The 22,077-nt window shown below is 39.0% G+C and overlaps 1 protein-coding gene across 6 annotated transcripts in view; it reads right to left on the bottom strand.

Moving 5' to 3' along the window:
* Window positions 1–5,029: 5,029 nt before the first annotated feature.
* LOC145976668 (nephrin) overlaps window positions 5,030–22,077 on the bottom strand; it is a 372,381-nt gene continuing 355,333 nt past the window's right edge. For 3 of the 6 annotated variants that reach the window (XM_083107939.1, XM_083107938.1, XM_083107941.1), the window contains 5 exons: window positions 19,399–19,698; window positions 18,884–19,183; window positions 14,638–14,880; window positions 12,016–12,182; window positions 5,030–9,050 (listed from right to left, as the gene is read on the bottom strand). In XM_083107939.1, coding sequence (XP_082964065.1) covers window positions 8,661–9,050; window positions 12,016–12,182; window positions 14,638–14,880; window positions 18,884–19,183; window positions 19,399–19,698 — 1,400 coding nt within the window. In that variant the 3' untranslated portion in view covers window positions 5,030–8,660. Of the gene's footprint in view, window positions 9,051–11,421; window positions 11,505–12,015; window positions 12,183–14,637; window positions 14,881–18,883; window positions 19,184–19,398; window positions 19,699–22,077 lie in introns of those variants that run through there. The other 3 variants (XM_083107942.1, XM_083107940.1, XM_083107943.1) reach the window with 3 other exon arrangements.

The raw sequence follows: 22,077 nt of genomic DNA, 5'->3' as shown, positions 1-22,077 counted from the left end.
GTGAAGGTCGTTCCGGCCGATATATATAGGTGCGCCAGATAGAGAAGGTAACCCCCTTCGCGGAGCTCTGCGAATTCTCACCTCGCTATATCCTCGTAATCCTGCCTTTCCGAGAGTAGATTACACACTATCATGCGCGCGCGCACGCATATAGGTGCATGATAAATGAAATAATGAAACTCGGCGTCTCTGGCTCTCCGTGCTTCGAGCTTCGCGTAATTAATAGGAGGAAATGCGACAAAGTGTGTTCGTTACGGCAGCGCCACTTCTAATTTCGCCGTGGTGTAATACACAGTATTAATTTCGCCTGCTTTATTATCCATACTATCTCGCCGTTTTTACTCTGGAATATCTAATGCGGATGTACATTACGTACATTACGTACATTACGTAATTGGCCGCGACGTATAACCAAATTTTATTATATCATCAAGAGGTGTGTCTTTTCGCAATTAAAAAATAATAATGAATAATATCGACAAAACACTCACCTGTAATTAGATTACAAAGACGAATCTTCACAAGAGTTTTGCAAAGGTGGTAATAAATTTGTTCTGGCGAACATTGGTGGACTTTAAATTTCAGCATCGAGAATTAAAAATTAAATATTATATCATATCGTGCAGGAATAATTGCAAAAAATCTTGATACATCGCAATTAAAAAAAAAAAAAATGAATAATATTGACGATACACTCACTTGTAATCAGATTACAAAAACGAATCTTCACAAGAGTTTTGCAAAGGTGGTAATAAATTTGTTCTGGCGAACATTGGCGGACTTGAAATTTCAGCATCGAAAATTAAAAATTAAATATTATATCATATCGTGCAGGAATAATTGCAAAAAATCTTGATATATCGCAATTAAAAAAAAATAATAAATAATATCGAGGATACACTCACCTGTAATCAGATTACAAAGACGAATCTTCACAAGAGTTTTGCAAAGGTAATAAATTAGTTTTGACGAACATTGGCGGACTTTAAATTCCCGCATCGAAAATTAAAAATTAAATATTATATCATATCGTGCAGGAATAATTGCAAAAAATCTTGATATATCGCAATTAAAAAAAAAATAAATAATATCGACAATACACTCACCTGTAATCAGATTACAAAGACGAATCTTCACAAGAGTTTTGCAAAGGTAATAAATTAGTTTCGACGAACATTGGCGGACTTAAATTCCCGCATCGAAAATTAAAAATTAAATATTATATCATATCGTGCAGGAATAATTGCAAAAAATCTTGATATATCGCAATTAAAAAAAATAATAAATAAAATCGACGATACGCTCACCTGTAATCAGATTACAAAGACGAATCTTCACAAGAGTTTTGCAAAGGTGGTAATAAATTAGTTCTGACGAATATTGGTGGACTTTAAATTCCTGCATCGAAAATTAAAAATTAAATATTATATCATATCGTGCAGGAATAATTGCACAAAATCTTGATATGCACTCTCGAATTTTTTAAAGTCGTCCAAAGATCGTCAGGCGCTTCACATCTCGTATCGTTTTTCATATCAACACGTTTATTCTGATTACGTTGAGGTGTGTATATATTTATAGAGAGAGATCTATAATTATTGTAGATACACGTAGTATGGTCATCGCAATTTCAATATTTGACACGCTCGCGTTTCTCTCGTCAGGCTCGTCAGGTGAAATCTCATGCAACATTCGCACTCACAGACACGCGAACCACGATTTTACAGAAGAATGTACAAACGAGCACGCACACGATTACTCGGTCAGAAGATTATGTACAATTCAACATACACGCGCGATTCGCCAGACTTCTTGTCGCACAGTTCACGTTATTTGCATAAAAAAGAACGCAGTTATGTTAGCAAAGAGTGAAAGACGAAAAAATACTATCGTCCAAAATAATATTCAATAAAACAATATTTCAAAAATCAAGTTTGCAGAAGTATGTTTTATACAATTTATCAATTCGAACCATCAAATTTGTTGTACTCGATTGTTTTCTGTCTTCCCTTTGATTATTCATAATCACGACAATAATTAGAAATTAAACTAATATTGCAACCTAATGTAAATGTAATAATGCAACAGAATATTGGGTTCTCGAAGAATACCTGAGACGGACAGAATGAAAAGCCGGTGTTCGCTCGAACGGGTTCGTATTTTTCGATGTGTGACATAATGGGCAATTAATGTTCATTCTCCGTATACGCGGAAATGTGGACATTGTGGTGATACACTTCGATATCCGATAGATATTCAAGAGAATGCACCGGAATATCTGTATTACGGGGGGGTAGGGGATGTATTACGGATTCCGGGAAGTCCGGGATTGATGCGGCGCGGTTATCGCGGCGGGTGATACGCGTGGGTGCGACGTAAATGAATATTCCGCTACAAAAAAGGACTTTTGAGGGCTTTATTAGGGCTTTTGACGCTTTCGTACCGATTAATAGATTTCACGCAGCAGAGAGAAGAATTGACTTTTAGATTCGGATAAACCGGCATAGAGATTTCGCATAATGGGAAAGAGAGGGGAGATTTCTTTTGAAACTGGCACGAGGCGCCGACCCGGACCACTTTTGGCTTCGAGATTTCCCCCGCCGCGGATGCAACGTACGCCGCAATGCAGACGCGATATACAAGGCGTAACTTTGCTCTGGAGGCTGCGGTAAAACGAATGAGCGATCTAACCGTCGGTTCGGAACGGTCTGCTTTTCGCATACTTTGATCAATTGAGAAGCTATTTTAATCGGAGCAAGACTTTGAGTAATGAGTAATTAATTTATAATTAATTACTTCGTTAATGAAAACATAATACAATATATCTTTAGAATGGAATGCAATGATGGGATAATAATCTCTTTATTACATATAAAACAGATAGAAGCAATAAAAGAAAATTATTAAAATTTTTAGCGTTAAAAAATACGATATTTAAATTTGAATATTGCGATATCCTCAAAATTGACAATCAATATTTTAGCCATAAATTTTTAATTCACTTCGCTTTTTTATTCGTACCGATTTTATCAAATGTAATTATTGTACGAAATATATACACACAGTGATATTTTAATTTATCGAAAAATAATCTATATTGTGTCATATGACATGCGACTTAAATATCGCAGCTGTCTGGGAAACACGCGAATCGTATTGGCTTACGATTGCTCATTCCGTGCGAGAATACGAAATTGGGTCGCGAAATTCCGCGGTCCGGTCGTTTCTTTATCACGGGTCGAAAATTTCGTGGCAGCGAAACGTGCCCGCGGTATTTGACAGGAAACGTGGAATGTATTGTAGCATGCGAGAAGCGAGAATTTACGAAGGAGGCGCATGTGGAGGAGAAACCGGCACATGATCGTTAACGGAGCGCGTGCTTAAAATACTTTCGAAAACCGGAAGGACGCCGCCAATCCAACTTTTGTATATGTGTACGGATATATCCGGTATACGCATTGAGTGGATTTACACTGCAGACTATTGCAGTTATTGCACTGCAGACTATTTGTATGTGTTGCACGTGATACGCGTAAAGTTATAACTTCAGCGAACCAAAGTCCATTGTGTTGATCAAATGTCAAACCGTTTTTTTTTCTTTTTTTATTCAAGTTATTACATAAGAGCTATCTCTTGAATTTTATCTCTTGTGAAAACAATAGAAAGAAAATTTATTTCACACATTTTAAAGTATTTTTAGTCGTGATTGTGTACAGGAATTTTTCTGCAGTGATATATAAGTAAAAAAATTGCATTATTATATGTCAAAATACAAAATTTTATATATATATCAAATAGTATAATGCACAAGAATGGGATATGAAAAAGAAGAACAGTAAAGCAACTAGTTAGATACCTTTTGAATTGGAAGGAGAATCGATTTTACGGAGATTTGATTGGAGCACTCGAGATATAATTTTCTTTTCTCCGTCCACTTGGACCTCGTTCGAGCGCCGGATATAAAAGAAAAAGAACCGTCTCGTCTCTCAATCCTTTCATTCTTGAATTCTTGAAAAATTCTTTATTGCGAAATAGCTACGATATTCAACTGCAATGGAAAGCAAGGCGCGAGTATATTTAACATCTAAAAAATAATATATGCAAAAATATAATATTAAGACAGCACATATTTTGGTGCCTGTCGACTGATAAAAAAATGTTCCAGATCGAAGTAAAACGTGGAAGAATTAATTATTTATTACAATAAATCACGTGAGAAAATCGTGAAATAGCGCATATTCACTCATACACACATATATATCTCTTTTTTATTATTCTTAATGCTCTATCACGTATGCACACGACGAAAGATAGATTTACGCGCACACACATACACGTACACACAAGCACACATGCGCATACGTACATATACATATATCTTTAGTTCTTTGTCTGACCATTAATCGCAATCCAATCGTTTAATTATACAGTCCCGCCCGCTCTTTAAACGGGCCTCGATTCCCTAATTGGGCGTCCAAGACTTGACGATATACGCGGAGGTATTGTATTACGCACACTCTGAAAAAATATCTCGGCGCTGTACATCGGAGCATATATCTTACAAATTACGAAGGGGCGTATGTGTACGCACGAAGGAACGCTCATCCCGTCGACTTTTTTTCGTTTGTGCGTCGACGATGACAACGACGATCAATAACGAATTTTATATCGTACGTTTAATATCGATTAGCCACGAGAAAGAACGATAAAAATTTTTATTATTGTTTTATAGTAATAATTATATATATAAAAAAATGTACATATTAGAATTATACAGGATGTACAAAAAGTAGGGAAAAAGTGGAACCCCTTGAATAATTTGGAGATTTCAATTTAGAGAAAAATGTTAAATACAAAAAGTTGTAGAGCTCTAAAATATCTGTTTACTAGTCTTATCAGCATGACCACACGTGGCGTTGTCAAGATTACATGAAGGTCATCTTGAATTTTTTAAATGGAAATCCTTATTTCTTATTACATATTCTTGTAGTTTATCTCGAGAGCTTTCCAAAACACTATAATTAAGTTATTTTTCATTAAATACTTTTCGAGTTATAAGACTCGAAGTAATTCCTTAATTTTACATAAATTATAAAATATCTCGTAAAATATTCATTTTTCGATGATCTTACCTCAATACTTTTATGCACAAAATAATGGGAGGAATCAATTGGTACAAGAAAAACGCACAGTTATTTTTAAGAAAAAATTTATAACTGTCAATTGCAAATTACATATTTTGTAATGAATATGAATATGTATTATATTTAACATTTTTCTCTAAAATGAAATCTCTCCAAGTTATTCAGGGGATTCCATACTTTTTGTACACCCTGTATATGAAGTAAGAAACTGAGAATACCAGATAAATATCTTGAATAAAAATCACGAAATTTTTTGAAAGCAAAATAAAACACGACTCACGCGTGTTAGAATCAACGTATTTTTCCTTTCCCGTGGATCGGCAAGACAATAACGTTCGATACAATTTCTCTTGAAGAGAACATACGTAGCTCTTGTAATATCGTTAACGGATTGGTCGATAACGATCCTTCGTGTGTTTGTTCTGTTGTCGTCCCTCAAAGAAGACGTAGGGGTTTAACCTCGAGCATCTCTCGCGAATAAAGTCTCTCTTTTCTCGATGTGTCCTTATGTACAAGTTATTTACAACTCCATCTTCGCTGCATGTGACCGCGATGAGGACCAATATATGTATATATATCTCTAAGATGTACACGCGTGTATGTACATTTGTACGGTGCACAACGTACGGCGACGCGCGAAAGATACTCTTCTCTCTCGATTGTTCCTTGTTATTTTCGACGATAAACTTAATGAAAACGAATGCGACATGGCAGTTGTGCGCGTTTGGCAGTCCTATAAGATACAGGTCCATCCACAAGATTTCGTAAAATAATGCACGTCACGGCAGTATGTCATCTTTTTTAAGGGATCGATGCGAAGTGAAGATATAATCGGCTGCTAAACGATGAATTACATCGCGTTTGATATCGCGTTTGATATCGCGTGACTCGATGTAAATTAAACGCGGGCTTCGTATGAAGGATCCATGCATATAGATAGATAAATTATTTTCAAATATATTTTTTATTCATCCTCAAATGCGCTTTTTTTGCTGATTTTTAATACCGTATGACACTAGTACTCTTTAAATTGTAAATTTGAATAATCAGCTTCGATATGCACGGTGACACAAGTAAACTTGTTTTTTGCTAGAAGGGAATATGAAAATTGATACTCGAATAAAAAATAAAGTATTATTCTCGATATTTCAAGGAAGCTCTCAAATAAGCTTAATTTAGCTCGAAAAATACAGCGCGATGTAATTGACCGTTCGTTGAGCCGCTTTTAACTCAACAGTTCTGCAACGTTATTGTCTCTTTATTCACGAATGACGATTCCGTCGCAAAATATCCTCCGTTCGAACTAAATGGAATTACGAATAATGCATGGATGCTCGCGTCGCTATTGAACGATGCGCAGTGTACAAGGTACGTTTAGTAATTAGAATTAATATACATATTTTCGGAGCGCGGATAGGCTCTTTATTCAACGCACACGATATAATTTCGATAATTAATCTAAATTTATATTCCCGTGTCCTCTCTCTCGTCCTCGAGGAAAAGTTATTATTTACAATATCTTACGACAATGTGTGTCAGATCATTACGAGGGGAAAATTCTTTCTCGAGTTATTGTGGAAATGCGACTTTTGCGAAATTCTCGCGCGAATATTATTCATACGTCGCGCGTTTAGATAAGAGAAAATTCGTGTAAATAGACTAGAATGATGAAAAAGATAAAGCAAAGGGGTCGCGCGAGAAAAGAGGACTGATAGTTTCGCTTATTTTATGATCAGCAATTTTATTCTTACCTTGCGAGTTTCCGTGATGTGGCGTACTGTAAATAATTCAGAATAAATGTCGATATACAAACTGAGATTTAATCAGTTCACGTCAACGTGACACACTTAAAACGTTAACTGTGTAACATGTCATTTAAACGAAAACAATTATATGTGTGCTTTTTCAGGAAAATCGTTCAATCGTTGAACAGCAGCTTGATTTGACCGATTAATCATTTTCTTGATAATTAAATTGATACTGTGCGAGGAGACAAAATTGTATTAGCCGAGCATGAATCTATTTATGAGATCGATCGATGCGATTGAGAATTGGATGGTCCTAAAATTGCGAGTATTTTTGGAACTAGAAATTCCGCGGTAACGACAAAAGGAAGAGAACGTGTCCGACATCGAGAAAATCTTCACGTCGGATTCTCGTAACGCTGTCGTGTTCTATGCGGCGCACTTGTTCCGCATCGCAACGCGAAAATATTTTGAGGATTTTCGCGGAATAGATTGATCCTCTCCTCGTCGCGAATCCTTCCCGTCCTCGAAATTTATCGTCGCGACGTAATCGACACGAGACACAGTAGTTTCTCCGAGAGAGAAAAGGAGAAAGGGAGCATATCGATAAAGACGCGTCATTTTACGAAAATACACTCAACGCGCGACGATCTTCTTTATTCCCATTCCTACTTTGTAATACAAAGTATACTCTTGGGATAGAAAATCTACATTCGCCGTCGCGAGACATAGGTACATCGCCTCTCGCGATACGAACATCCCGCGAAGTGTAGAAATCTAGATTTCTCGACATGTTTTCTTCCACTTCATCGGCTCTTCGGTCAACCAATGGAATCTTCCATGGTCTCGTAGATTTTTAGACACCGGTATTTCCCGAAATCAAAACAATCATATAAGGGTGACGATTCTCTTGTGAATAAATTCGTTTCGCAACCGTGCGACGTTCTCGATCGATGGCGCTTCAGGATACACTTTTTTTTAAATTATAATAAAAATTTCTCAAGTATATTTCTAGTGTGTGTTCTTTTTGAATATGGAACTTTTTTTCTTGTATATAATGTTTTTAATTCTCACCAAAGATAGATACAATTCTCGAAATTTTTAAAAATTTGACAATAACTATCTTTATATTTTTTCATGGATTTTATATAACATATGTGGTATTTTGTCACATATCCTGTCGCGAACACACAATGGAATATCTCAAATCGAATAAATTCAATTATTGCACCCGATACATTGGAAATCTTTTGATATATATTCATCAAAATTATTTGAGCAGTGTTGAATGTTTAAATTAGCTATCTCGATAGGATTGCAAGTCGCGTGAGTAGATTACATTCAAAAGAATGCATCTGGCTTTCTCTCTGGCTTATCCTCCTGATCCTTGATGCATGTCTCATGCGAGTCTTTTACTAAAGGGTAGTTCGATCATCGTTGTACGACCATGGTTTGTCACGATCCAAAGTTTGTCCATTGCAGACACGAGCGCTGCCACTCGGCAATAGAGCTTCTGACGGTCGTTGTCGGCGGAAGTGTCTCGTATCTTTCGAAGAACGAGCGATCACATCGCAGCCGAACGAAACGCATATTCACATTCATGTAGAGATATCTTTTCCCGAGAATTCGAGGACGTTTTACTTTGAAGAGAGCGCCGCGCAAAATTCTAAGGAATCGAAAGGTCGGCCACGAGGACGCGCACGATTGTCACGAGTCGGCGGCCATATCAGACGTAGTACTCGTTGACGTTGAGCGCGTCGGAATCGCGTCCCTATACGCAGCTCTCCTGGGTCGAGATGAGGGGCGTGCGGACGGTGACGACCTCCCTCGCCGGGTGATGCTGCTTGCCACTCATCACGGTGGAGACGGTAGAGTCCTGGAGCACGTTCGCCGTCGTTAGAGGGGTGGTCGCGCACGACGGCGCGTTCGAGACGTCTACCTTGGGCGGCCTGGCGTTGTGATCGATGCACGCGTAGACAGTGGCTTCCTTCGTGTACGGCTTGCCGCCCACGATCACCCCGAGGCCGCTGCCGTAGCCAGGAAGGCCACCCAGACCGCCGACTCCGCTACCGAGGCTGGCCAGTTTGGCGTCAGTCGCCAGGGTCGACAGGGTGGTGGGCCTCGCCAGACACAACTCGGCATACGTCACCTCGCCGGACAGCTAGAAAAAGAAAAATTGGGACACGCTACACAAAAACTGTTGTCGTAAAAAGAATTGTCTTATTTTTTTTTTATAAAAATTGTAACGAGACGCGAAATTAATTATCGTATAGCGATGATTGTCAAAATTACGTAAGTAGTATGAGTTATATAAGTGTGGCAACGGTTGCGATCAAAGATACAATTATTTTGGCTACGATGTACGAGTTTACGCGATGCTGAGAACACAGAGAAGAGTCAACTCCAACTGAATGAGATTCATTGGATCATACGATGAACGTTGAATTCCACATTAGCCTTGAATCCGATTACGATTGCAGTGTGCGTATTGTTTCGATCGATCGAATCGGTCGTGTATTACGCAACAAGTCCGGCTCGGATATCTAATGACACGTGGGGAACAAGAGATTAAGCTAATTTCAGTACATTAGCGTACATTACATTGAGTTATATAGGTATGTATGCGCGGCATAATCTTCACTAAAGTAAATGCAAGCGGGATAATGCATATACGAACGGACGTTTAAATAATCCCGTGCAACCCAATGCGAAATGCAGCCAACTTTCGAGATAGAACCAAAGCGTCCTAAGAAACTAAGGGAAGAGTTTTCGCGGCGCATTTTCCCTATTCCCGGGACTTAGATAATACGGACAGGTCTAACTTTCGAAATTTTCACTCCTGAATATTCCCTAAGAGACCGCCCGGACTAGTTGGCTCGTATCACGGAAACTTTTGACGGCGGGAGTTCCTTCGACTGTTTAGGACGGAAACCCTCGAGTACCCGACGCCATTTCCTATAAATTGGACGCAAAACAGCACGGGAAATGTTTCCTCGCGATGGAACATAGCAAGGAAAGGCATAGACGAAGTTGTTTGCAGCGAACGGGCTACTTCATTAGATTTTATCGGGCATAGGATTAATGAAAAAAGAAATATGAATTCAAATTTACAAAATGCGAATGATGCTGTCTTTTACTATACCGTCAGACTCTCTGTCTATATTTTCCATAAGAATCTATATTTACACGAGAACTTGCAAACTCTGACAATTTTTATACGCAAGAAATCTTAAATGATATTGCCAATTTCTGAAGAAATTTCAAATTTAACGAAAGGAGTGAAACAATTGGAAATGATAAAAAAAAACAACAATTAACTGGGGGTGAAATGGAATACGAAAATTCTTAGCGATAATCAAAGTTTTCCACTCTGGAGTTTTGTTCTTGCCGAGGTTTTACTAACAGAACTTTAAATCCCAACGGTAATTAGCAATTAATTTGGTGTGAAATTGAGGGTGAAGTTTCAGCGAATCGTGACGAAAGGAACGAGTAGGAGATTGGGGAAAATTTGAAGGAGGAAACGCGCGTAAAGGTAACGAAAAAAGGGCAGGCTTTCATTCCGTTCATTTGTCATCGCGATCGTAAAAGTTTGCCTTTATAATACGCCGATTAACATTATACCGGGTGCGAGATAATTTTATTCGGTAAAAGATTACACATTTCTAAACTATCTCTATCATCTCGGCATTTAGGATACTTCTTTGACCTCGGAATGTTTCTCAAAATCGGCAAGAAACGTGGACAGAGCAATTTTCTAGTTTCGAACTGCTGGAAGCGTCGCTTGCCGGTTGAAACTTTACGCAGCCTGGGCGCCATCCTCTCCAGATGGATACTGTTATTTCAAACTACACTGCTCGGAGGACTTTCTCGAAAATGTTAGCCGAAGCTTATCGCAAAGGGAAAAGGCGAACGACACGATGGAGTACGACAACGGCGTTGGATTCGCCAAACTGTCTCGCTTCTTCGGTACCTTTGCACTCCACTTTGCAGTTTCCCATCTCATTGAATAAACCTATTAATTTTATTAAAACGCTTCTCGCAATGTACTAATGAAACTCTCGTGATTTAAACCATCGACTTTAATTGTTTAAAATCTCTATCTGCTACAAACGATATTTGCTGCATTCACTTGCGTCTCGTGCAATCAGAACATCCATTTACATGTAATGGCTATACCAACTATATGGCATGTGAGTATGCACCGAGTAGGACAACAAAGTATAATTTAACACGGAATCTAAAGGGAATCGTTAGTTTGTTGGAGAATTGGCCTTTGCATGCGCAGCGGTTATTCGTTAAAGTGTGTGTGGATGTGTTTTATAAGCAAAGTACTATTCAATTTCCACGTTATTTGCAAGATTTTAAGATTTATTAATATATATGCTTATTACATGTGATAATAGATCTTTAAAATAAAATTATGTGCAATATACAACGTCATTGTAATGTATAAAGATCGTTATATGATTTAGGGGATCTCTCAACCTATCTGTTTTATCGACAAAACACTGTAATTTTTGGGCAGGTGCCATTTTGTATTGCCTGCATAGAATTAAAAATCCTTTTCTACGGTTGAAATATAGATGCAAACGGACATGGCGAAAGCGATTATATGCTGAAAAAGAAAAAAAAGTGTAAAATTATATATTTATTTATCGACTTCTTAAATCAACATGGCGTCTAAAACTATAACCTCATAAAAACATTAGCCTTGTATAAATGTTTTGTAGCTTTTATGCATAAAACAATAGCATACCCAATAGCAGACTGCGCAATAAAAATTTGTGGAACTGTGAAAATTGAGTTTAGTAATTTAATTAATAAATGGCACTTGCCCAAAAATTTCGGTCCGTATGTACCTGAAATGTCGGTAAAGTAGAATAGAAAAAGCAGTGCATCTTCTTTCTAAATAACGTGATAGAGAGAGATACGAGATGAGGATTTAGATGAGGACGCTGCATCGTGTAAGAGTTCGCCGTTCAATGAGGGATCCCCTTAATAGATAATAGAACGAGAAGAAAGGAATGAGAATTAAGATTCCGTCGGATGTTAATTTTTTCCCAAATAAAATCGAGAAAATTAATAAATTTCGTTAGAAAAGAACTTCCGCGTCGCGCGTTACTTACCGGCAAGGTTGGATAATTGCTGTAGTCGTTATGCGAATAGGCGGGAAGTCCTTGGAGGTGATTATTCGTCTGCTGGGCCGGAAGGGACGACGGTGGAAGACCATCCGGTGTGTTTTGCGTTGCCAACGGCGTGCCGGAAGTCGAGCCGGTCAGCTGATAATCTGAATCTTTCAGTTCAAGCACATGAAAAATTTCCTCGCTCCACTCCGCGACGAAATATTATCGAATATGATTTTGTTGAAAAGTTTGTACTTGTTTTTCAGACGATATCTCTCTCGAAATATCGGTTTTTAAAACCAATAAAATGTATCGTGAGTAAATAAAAAACTTTTCAGATAAAATGATAAAGTATGCAACGCACGTGATATTTAGAGACGATAAAAATATATTTGACATATGTATATTGTATAGAATAAACGTACTGTCGTCTTGTAGTTTTTAAATAATATGTAAAAAATGTTTATATAAAAAAGTGGAACATTTCGTTTCTTATATCATGTGTATTATGAACTAATATTGATCAAGTACGTTAGAATACGAAATATTTTATTGATGCTATCCATTTTAGTAAGGATTATTAGAGACGTTAGAAAGAGATACCATATAGCTGCGGAAATTATTCGCAGAGTTTATTATTATAGACTTATAAAAAAGAAAACCACAATATATAACGTATTTGTTTATGTATATTAAACCAATTTAATCACTAATTTACGTGATGACGCACTGAACTTTATCGTAATAAACTAATAACTATAAAGCATTACGAATGTATCGATACGCGGCTTAATTTACCGAGGAGCGGTACGCTAATGCGATATGTTAATTAAATAGTAATTTGTACCTAAACAGATATATAGCATCGATCGTGATTAAATAATTAAGTAATATCGCGTCCAGAGTAATTTTCTTCATTAGATTAACATTGAATATTTTGTTTGGACGACAAATTAGCGTTCCGAATATATGTATAATTTCGCGGATATAACTAGAAATGCCTGATAATTATATAGAGGAAATAATAATTTACTTTTGTTGGAGGGAAGGGGAATAAACTCGATCGATATTTTGTTATTCGCTTTAAAAAGTCCACGAAGCAAAAATGACGATTTTACGATTTTACGATTAAAAAGAATTATAAACAATTCCTCTACGATTGTATCGCAGAATTACAATAACAAAGCTCTCGCAAGCGCGCGATTGTAACTATTCGAAACGTTGTGTATCGGATTCGCATAGCGAGTTTGGTGAACAAGTCTGCCTTGTAATCGGTCGAGTAATTTATTAACAAGTCAGGGGTTAAGTTCTATAGTTACCATATACTAGATCCATAACCGCGCTAGTGCCGTTCTCGCGCATTATTGCGAACAATGTAATGACGCATAGCATAGCCGTAGCGCGATGCTGTTAACGAATCGCGGTGCGTTGCACTCGCAATAGAGTCCGCTGAATTTCCGATCTCGAGTACACTCGCTCAAGTGCTCGCGATCGCTGTCAATCAAGCATTACGCTTGAAAGCCAGCGGCAATGTAGTTGATAAAATTTCCATATCGAATCGAACGTCAAACTCCCGAAATAGCAACGTTAACTCTATTCCTCTCTTTCTTATTTCCTTTTGCATATATTTAGTTTATTCGAGATTAAATGTTGTATTTTTAAATTTATTTAATATTTTTTCAATTAAATATCGTTTATTTATCTATTCCATAGATATTTATTTAAAGATTAAAAAACGATAAAATTATAAAAAAATACCGTGTACTCCCCTACGATGTTACATTTTATGAAAAAAATTGTAAGTAAAAATGGATAGAATAGAACTGGATAAAACAACGGGATTAAACGGATAGCGAACTCGTTTCCGCGCGGCCGATTCTTTTAAATTACAGATCAAATTGGAAACCCGGTTCTAAAGTAAATTCGCCAAAGCGTACATAGAGAAAAGTGGAATAACCAGACACCCCGTTTCGTTCACGTGCACACGTACACGTATAATAAAAGTAATTAAATGTCTAATATTATAAAAAATGATCGTTACACGTCATTTTCACTCTTCTTTATCGCGATAATACTGTTTACGTGATAATCAATTTTTGTACAAGCTTATACGAGTCCTATAAAAAATACGACATTTGTTTTTCGCGAATGCAAATTTTTGCTGTAATCATCAATAGATAGGCCAGCCATCGTAATAAGAGTACATTACGCTGCATTTCTTCGATCGTAGGACGCAGAGAGATACATTGAAATTTTCAGGACAAACGCGAATGTCGATCGACATATCGCTGCGCGATGTGCGTTACGCGTTATTCGGCATTGCGCGTCGATTTACGCAGCTAAATAATTTCATACATTGTCCGAATTTTTCCGAGCGTGCGCTTTGCGCCGGATATATGTATATTTAGGATATTTCCGAATTTTTTATTTACACATTTCCCACGTATAAAGTTTGCTGTCAAACGACGCAAATATTAAACAAGTTGACAATAAAAATGGCAAATGGTGAGATGAATTTGCTCGAAATGCGTGCGCGCCACGCAATTTTTTATTTAAAATATCGATATGTTTTTTTTCATATTATTAATCTTTTACGTTACGTCAAGGACAGTTTTCAGGACATACCTTTGTTGGTCGGCACAACGTCCGGATTTCTGTCGTCCGCGTCGTAAAGGTCCTCGGAACTTGGCGCGGTGGCCTTCTTTAGAGGTAAATCACCTGGCCTTTGAGCTCGCCTCTCGCTCCTCACTTTTAGCGCGGCCAGAATGGTGGCGGTGAGGAGCAAAAGTGCAGCGACCACACCGATCAGACCCCCGAGTAACGGGGTGAACTCGAAGGGTACCGGAGTACCTGTGAACAAAACGCGCACTGCTCTCGTGCAAGTATGTCGATACAAGCTTCTTGATGTGATGAAAAGAAAGCGATTTTTCTAAATATCTTTTAAATTTTTACGTTAATATTTTCTGCACGTTATCGGATCGAAATAAAATTGAGAATCAAATATACATCTGATTTATTCGCGTATAATAACGATGCCTTTGTCTGCGTTGAGTCACTCACACGCGAGATGGGATAAACTAAACAGCAGTCTGCGAGAAAAGTAGCGGCGGGACAATTTTCCAGACGGAATGCCGAGAGTAAACGGATTAAACGAGTTAAAGTCGCATTACGCCGTAAAAAGATTCGAGATATTTGGCCTGCGCGCGCGAGAATGGAGCCATCTGACTACCAACCTACCTACCATTTCTAAGATTAATGAATTCGAATCCTTTTGATATCTCTCCACGTTTAAACACCGTCCCGGGCGACGTTTAATTTTCCACGTCTCTTCCGCAACGTCTTTCCTTCGTACTCGCGCGCGCTATCGCACACTCTACCTGTCCGTTTTTTAATCTCTTTCCTTAGCCCGGGTCCCCCTCCTGAGAGACATCGCTCGTAATTGCCACTCGTTTTAGTCACGAGCGACCGAGTGTTTTTACTCCGTGCTCCGATGCACAGCCAAAGTGCACGTTAATTTTTAATCAAGGCGAAAGTGCACCGAGTATCCCTGATATTTACCTGCCACCTGCCTTTCTTCGTCACCTCTTTGCTTTTTCTCCATTTTATCTTAAATTTTAACTGATTCTTGAAAATACATTTCTATTCCATGTTTTTTCTTTGTTCTCCTGTACGGTCTCTTTATCAGTAAATTTGTAAATCACAGAGATTCGCATACTTAATTTGAATTTAGTATACTGAGAGAGAATGCGAAATTATTGGGATTTCGCGTGAAAATATTCGAACATTCGTAAAACATTCAAGCGATAAGCTAGTAAAGCGAATTAATAATTCAAAGACATCATTAATTATTCAAATTTCAAATCGTCTCTTTTGAGAGAGAGAGAGAGAGAGAGAGAGAGAGGGAGAAAGGGAGAAAGGGAGGGAGAGAGAGAGACAGAGAAAGACACGAATATATATAATAATATATAATAATATATAATAATATATTTCTAGACCATAGAAATTTACGAATGAAATGATAAAGCACAGTGTGCATAGCAGCATATTTCTTAATTATCTTCTTGCTTTTTTTTCGAAAAATACGACCCGAATCTGGAAATTTTATTTAATACTTTAATTTTTAATTTAATCTTCTTTATTAATAGTAATAATCGCTATTTTGCCTATTTGATTTTCCGTTGGCGCGAAAATCTTTTTGCAAAATCGTACTCAACTGATTTTACACAAGAATATTGTGTTACATTGAATATCGATGATACTGTGTAACGCATTACGCTTTGCTCTGCATCGAACCTTGTTTATTTTCCGTGTGACACGGAAGAACTTTTAATAATACACCCTCCCACCGGAATAATATTTATCGAACCGCGCGATGCAATACAAGCAGTCGTAAGCCAGAAATTTCCGCACCGCTGACGACTTGCAAATAATAGTAGATGGAATTAAGCTCTCTCGTCGTATTTGATCGTATCGCGAAAATGGAACGCTTTCTCCTCGTCCTTTTTTCAGATCTATCACAATTAAAAATTGCGATAGGTGTCGTGCATCAACCTATGTTTTTCGGTATACATATTTAGCTCGCGCGTAGATGCACAAAGACTGAACCGATGCGGTTCGTACGTGACCTTTGGCCATGTATAATTTGTACTTTACACCGCATCGGAAGCATCGGGAAGCACGAGGGACGAGGAGAGGAGCCGAGATTTTAGAAACGCCCGCTCCTTCAACGTTAGCGTGGCTCGTGTCGGACGTTCGTGGGATCCGGAGCCTTTCCGCGCTTTCTCTCGGGAAAGAGAAGAGACGAGGCGACGACGGTGCATGGGGGATGAGACGTAGAGAGATAGCTGATCCGGGAATTTTATTAAAGTTTCACACTCGCCGGGCCTTTCTCTCTCTCTCTCTCTCTCTCTCTCTCTCTCTCTCTCTCTCTCTCTCTCTCTCTCTCTCTCTCTCTCTCTCTCTCTCTCTCTCTCTCTCTCTCCCTCTCTCTCTCTAGTGCGCGCGCGGCGAGTGGATCGATTTTCGAACCGACCATTTCGCCCGCATACGCGCGTATACGGCTTATATACCCGGTGTACATATACACCACGTCACGGATGTGCACTCGCCTGAATCACCTGAACCGTGGAAACTGACCGAAAGAGCAATTTCACTTGTAAATTCGTCTCAGACTGAGATATACATGCACACACACATGTGTGCATATATATTATATATATATATATATATATATATATATATATATATATATGTGTAGTATGTGTGTGTATGTGTGTATGTATGTCCGGGTCGAGTATATCCGTTCTAGGGGGAGATAGATCCCGAATCTCTTCCTCTTCTCGTCGGTCGAGATCCTACCAGCCAGAAATCTACGGGATGAATGCGGCTAGCGAGGGATGGATTCGACGAAATCCATTCTCTCGGGCATCTGGACCGGGCTCAACCGCGTAGGATTCGTTGGTAATTCCGCGCGCGGTTTACGTTTCTTATGGAGCATGCGGTAAGTCGACGTACTTTCTCCTCTTCCTCTCCTACTTTACGAAACCTCGTTGTTTCTCTGCGATGAAATATACGTATCGTACAACGTATAGTACTCTCGATGCGCCGAGATGCCAGAATTTTACCGAGAACCGTAACGCGAATATAAATATTTGCGAGCGCGAGAGGAGGGGATGTTGAGCGGGTCGAACGATCAATCCCCCTTGTATCAATTTTCCGCGGTTTTATTTCGGCGAATAATTGTACAGACTCCATCAACGTGTTACCCTGTAGATCTGGTCGTCGAGCAATTATACCGCTCGCGGGAGTAGGAAGTTTCACGCGGCTCTCATAGATCTTTCCCACTTTAGTAATTACAGGTGGACGGCGAGATTAATTCTCGTAATTACTCATGATATACCTGTTTCTGACTGCTTGCGCTTTGCAAATATTATCATCTCCTCGGCGGGATAGAGATTTCTCTCCGTCTTTCTGCCGGCATCGGGTCGAGGAAATAAGCACCGCCATCGGTTCAACGAGCCACGTAGACGTTCGTATTTCGAAAGGGAGTAATATAACTATGCGGACCCTCTGGAAATCTGGCCGTAACGTTTTACGCACCGCCAGGGCCGCCGTCAATTTTTAGCCGAAACCGTTTCGTGTAAGTGGATTGGAAAACGTCGGAATAGATTACTACTCGCAGAGAACGGCCGTTCCGTAGAACAATCCACGTCCCACGCGTACACACACATACGCACCCTCAACGTAGACGTAACCTGTGTAATATCCATCCAGGTGATCGCGCGTGCTTATGTGTTTGTGTGCTGCCGATTGAATTTTGTCGATTCGGGTGCTCAATTTTCGCGGTGAAACCTTTCGTATGGTCCATGAGGTCTTTAGCCGCGAGAAACGACGAGACGGTATATCGTGTTCGACTCGGGGATTCGGGCCGGATGAACGGATTAAAACGTTACAGGGGACAATCCGCACGGCTCCGTTCAATTTAATTCGCTAATTCGATTAATCCAACATCCTCCCGGCTACTCTCATAATTTATAGGGTGGCGTTGCGCCAATAATTTGCTCGGACGCTTCTATCAAATTACTTATTTCCATGACGTAGGTCGATCGATAACGTCAGACCTCGAAGCTACCTGACTCGGATATTGTCGATCATCATTAGTGCCATCAATTTTGAATCTAAGCAACATTGTTATGGTTATATACGAATATAAAGATTCTTCGACGGATCATATTATTTTGTTGTCGTTTAAAAAGTTAATATTTTCACGCGCTTCTTCGACATTAATCTCAATAATCTCAAATAATACTTTACGAAAGAAACACTTTCCGAAGCATTTCGCATCCTCCGAAATATTTCTAGCACAACTTACCAGTCTGCTTCTCGGCGACTTTGAGTGTGAAACCTTCCAATAACGTGGGATCGCTTCTTCCCTTTGCATTCACTGCGTACAGAATCATATTCAGAACCTTGCCCGGTTCTAAGCCCTGTACGGTGAAAGCCGCATTATCTCTGGACGTGACGTTGGCTTGCAGAACTCTCGTGTGCTGATCGAACACTTCAAGGAGGAAGTGTTGAGGCTGACCACCGTCAAAACCAGCGGTGCATTCCACCGAGAGTGATTCGGTGGTCTGGTTGGTCAGCGTGCAGTTGTACGGAGCTTCCGGTTTGCCTGTACGCATCATTAACATTGTTAACAGTCTTCCCTCTCTCTCTATCCCGACGAAAATTATTTGCGAAACACTGATTTAGCGATAGACACAATGTTGTTCCGGCAGGGCGTCGCGAAACGCGCGCTATGCACGTTTCGCAGGACGCTTCTCCGGAACTTTTCCCGGAAATCCTTAGCGATTCAGAGAGGACATACGCCGCTACGTGCGTACATACCCGCAGGAATGATGTGAAATATGCAGGCATTCTTCTGCTGACCGGCCGTGTTGCTCGCCCAGCACAACACGGTGCCGTAGTCCATTTCCGTGACCGGCCGGTATGTGAGAACGCTCTGGGTATGTCTGGTTGAATTCTTGTAACGCGCTTGGGGCACGTCGACCATCTCCTCGGTATTGTTGAAGGCCCAACGAAAACTCTCCGGTGGCGGGAACGCCTCGACCCTACATATCACGCGAGCGTCCTCGTGTCTCGCCACCCCGTAGATTCTCTTCTGATCCGGCACGCAGATCGGTTTATCTGAAGAAAAATCGCATAGGCGACCTTGTTAATCAATACACTGAGAAAAAAATCTGGTTGCATTAATTAGAAATCTGATTCAACCAGTATGTCTGTTGGAAAATGGATACAAAATTCCTTTAGGAATTACCAGATGAGTACACTGAGAAAAAAATTTAGTTGCATTAATTAGAATTCTGGTAGATTCAACCAGTATGTCTGTTGGAAAATGGACGAACCAGAATTCTTGTAGGAATTACCAGATGAATCTGATTAATTTCTCTTCCTGTTAAATTTACCAAATTTTCTGGTTAATAATACTAAACTCGCCAGCACCAAGTCATCTAAAATTTTTTCCATCTAATCTCAAAAGTCTGTTTAATATTCTGAATTCCAACAAGATTATTGGGATAAATTCAATCCAGATTATTGAATAAATTATTTTAAATTCAGTTTGTTAGAAATTAAACTGATAAACAGTGATGCAAGAAGAGGATGCAGCTCAAACACACACAATCAGAGAGCTAGCGTCCTCTTTCTGGCACTACTGCTCGTAAGAGAAAAAAAATATACTTTGGATTTAATGTTAATACTAGTTCTTTATATACATTTCATGGCAAATATTGAATACGAGTTAAGTTAAGAGTAGCTCGCCGCCTAGCGGCAAGCAAAGAAATTAATGTAACAAGAAATTTTATAGATCCAACCAGAAAATATTGGGTTGGCCAATAAGTCCGTGCGGTTTTTTCCGACACGTCTTTACAAACACGGCAAAAATTATTGGAGCTGGGCTGGGATATCCTACCGCATCCTCCATATTCTCCAGACCTTGCTCCTTCGGACTATCACATGTTTCGCTCCCTACAAAATTCCTTGAATGGACGGCGCTTTACTTTCGAAGACATCAAACGACACTTAAAACAGTTTTTCGACAAAAAAGACAAGAAGTTCTACGAGCGAGGAATTATGAAGATATGTGCGGTATATGGTAAGGATGCCGTGAAAGAACGTGTGTGCCAGAAATGGTTTACAAAATTTCGTTCCGGAAATTTTTCTATCCAAGACGCACCACGCTCGGGCCGGCCTGTTGAGATTGATCAAGACAGAGTAAAGACGTTAATCGATACCAATAAACGCTATACGACGCGAGAGATTGCAGATGTTCTCCAAATATCATTCCAAATATCATATTCATCATTTACATGTAAAAAAACCGCACGGACTTATTGGCCAACCTAATACTAACCAAATCCTTATAGTAAAATCTATTAAACGTTCTAGTTATAAAAAATCGAGCCTTATCATGATAACTAGAAATTCTTGTTTGATTTAACCAAAATGCCTTCAATCATATACGTCTTGTTGGTACAATCAAACGATTTTTCTCAGTGTATGATTAATTTCTTCCTGTTAAATTTACCAGATTTTCTTGGTAATGATACTAAACTTACAACAAAAATGGCATCACTGTGTCTATGTTTAATTAATATAACAAGAAGTTTTTATAGAGCCAACTAGAAAATACTAACCAAATCCTTGTAGTAAAGTCTATTAAACGTCCTAGTTATAATAAATCGAGTCTTATCATGATAACTAGAAATTCTTGTTTGATTTAACCAAAATGCCTTCTATTACGTCTTGTTGATACAATCAAACGATTTTTCTCAGTGTGGTTGTACCGTGAATGTAATGGTTTATCAGAAAATACAAAGTTTGAAAATTTTAGTTTCTTTAGATAAAACATTTTGAAATTATTATTTATTGATATTATTTTCTTTCATTTATATCGAGCATACTAAAATAATCGTTACTTTTCTTATTTTCGTCTTTAATACTTACGGGCTGAGGGAGCTCGACAATTTTCTTTTAAGAAATTCTTTCTTATGCGTGCGTTAAATAAATGCCTGACGGATATATTTTTGAGATATAAAAATTTATGCTGGCGAGATAAATGTAGATATGATTCTCATGATACATCGGACAGAGGGAAAACTGCAGCATGCGACATGCAGATCGGAGCTGTGGAGTTTACACGCATTTATTAAAAGCGCGAGGAAGAGGGAGGGACGCGGCACGAAGCGGAATGACCACCGCCCGGCTTTTCGACGGAAGATCGATGGGCATTATTCGCCCGTTCGCTCGAATAGTTTCCCCATTTTTCGCGGCGCAAACGAAGGCCGGATGGGGAAAGAGGGGAGGGATGGAGGAAAGGAGGGAGGAAGGGAAATCGGAGTTTGCCGGTTCGGAATAATTTGTTGGTTCGTTGTGGATCGTCCTATTTTTCTTCGTTACATCCAATCCTGTCCCTCCTATCCCGTCCGCCGTTCAACCCTTTCAACTATGTTTTTAATGAATAATCATGCCGACATCTTGATCTTTGACGTTTATTCACGAGTAATA

This window comes from Camponotus vicinus, unplaced genomic scaffold (genome assembly GCF_025532165.1).
Source record: "Camponotus vicinus isolate PSW18456_S1 unplaced genomic scaffold, iyCamVici1.0 SCAF_9, whole genome shotgun sequence".
NCBI classification, from domain to species: Eukaryota; Metazoa; Arthropoda; class Insecta; order Hymenoptera; family Formicidae; genus Camponotus; species Camponotus vicinus.
Note: the sequence above shows the minus strand (reverse complement) of the source record. Positions and strands in the feature narration are given on the sequence as shown.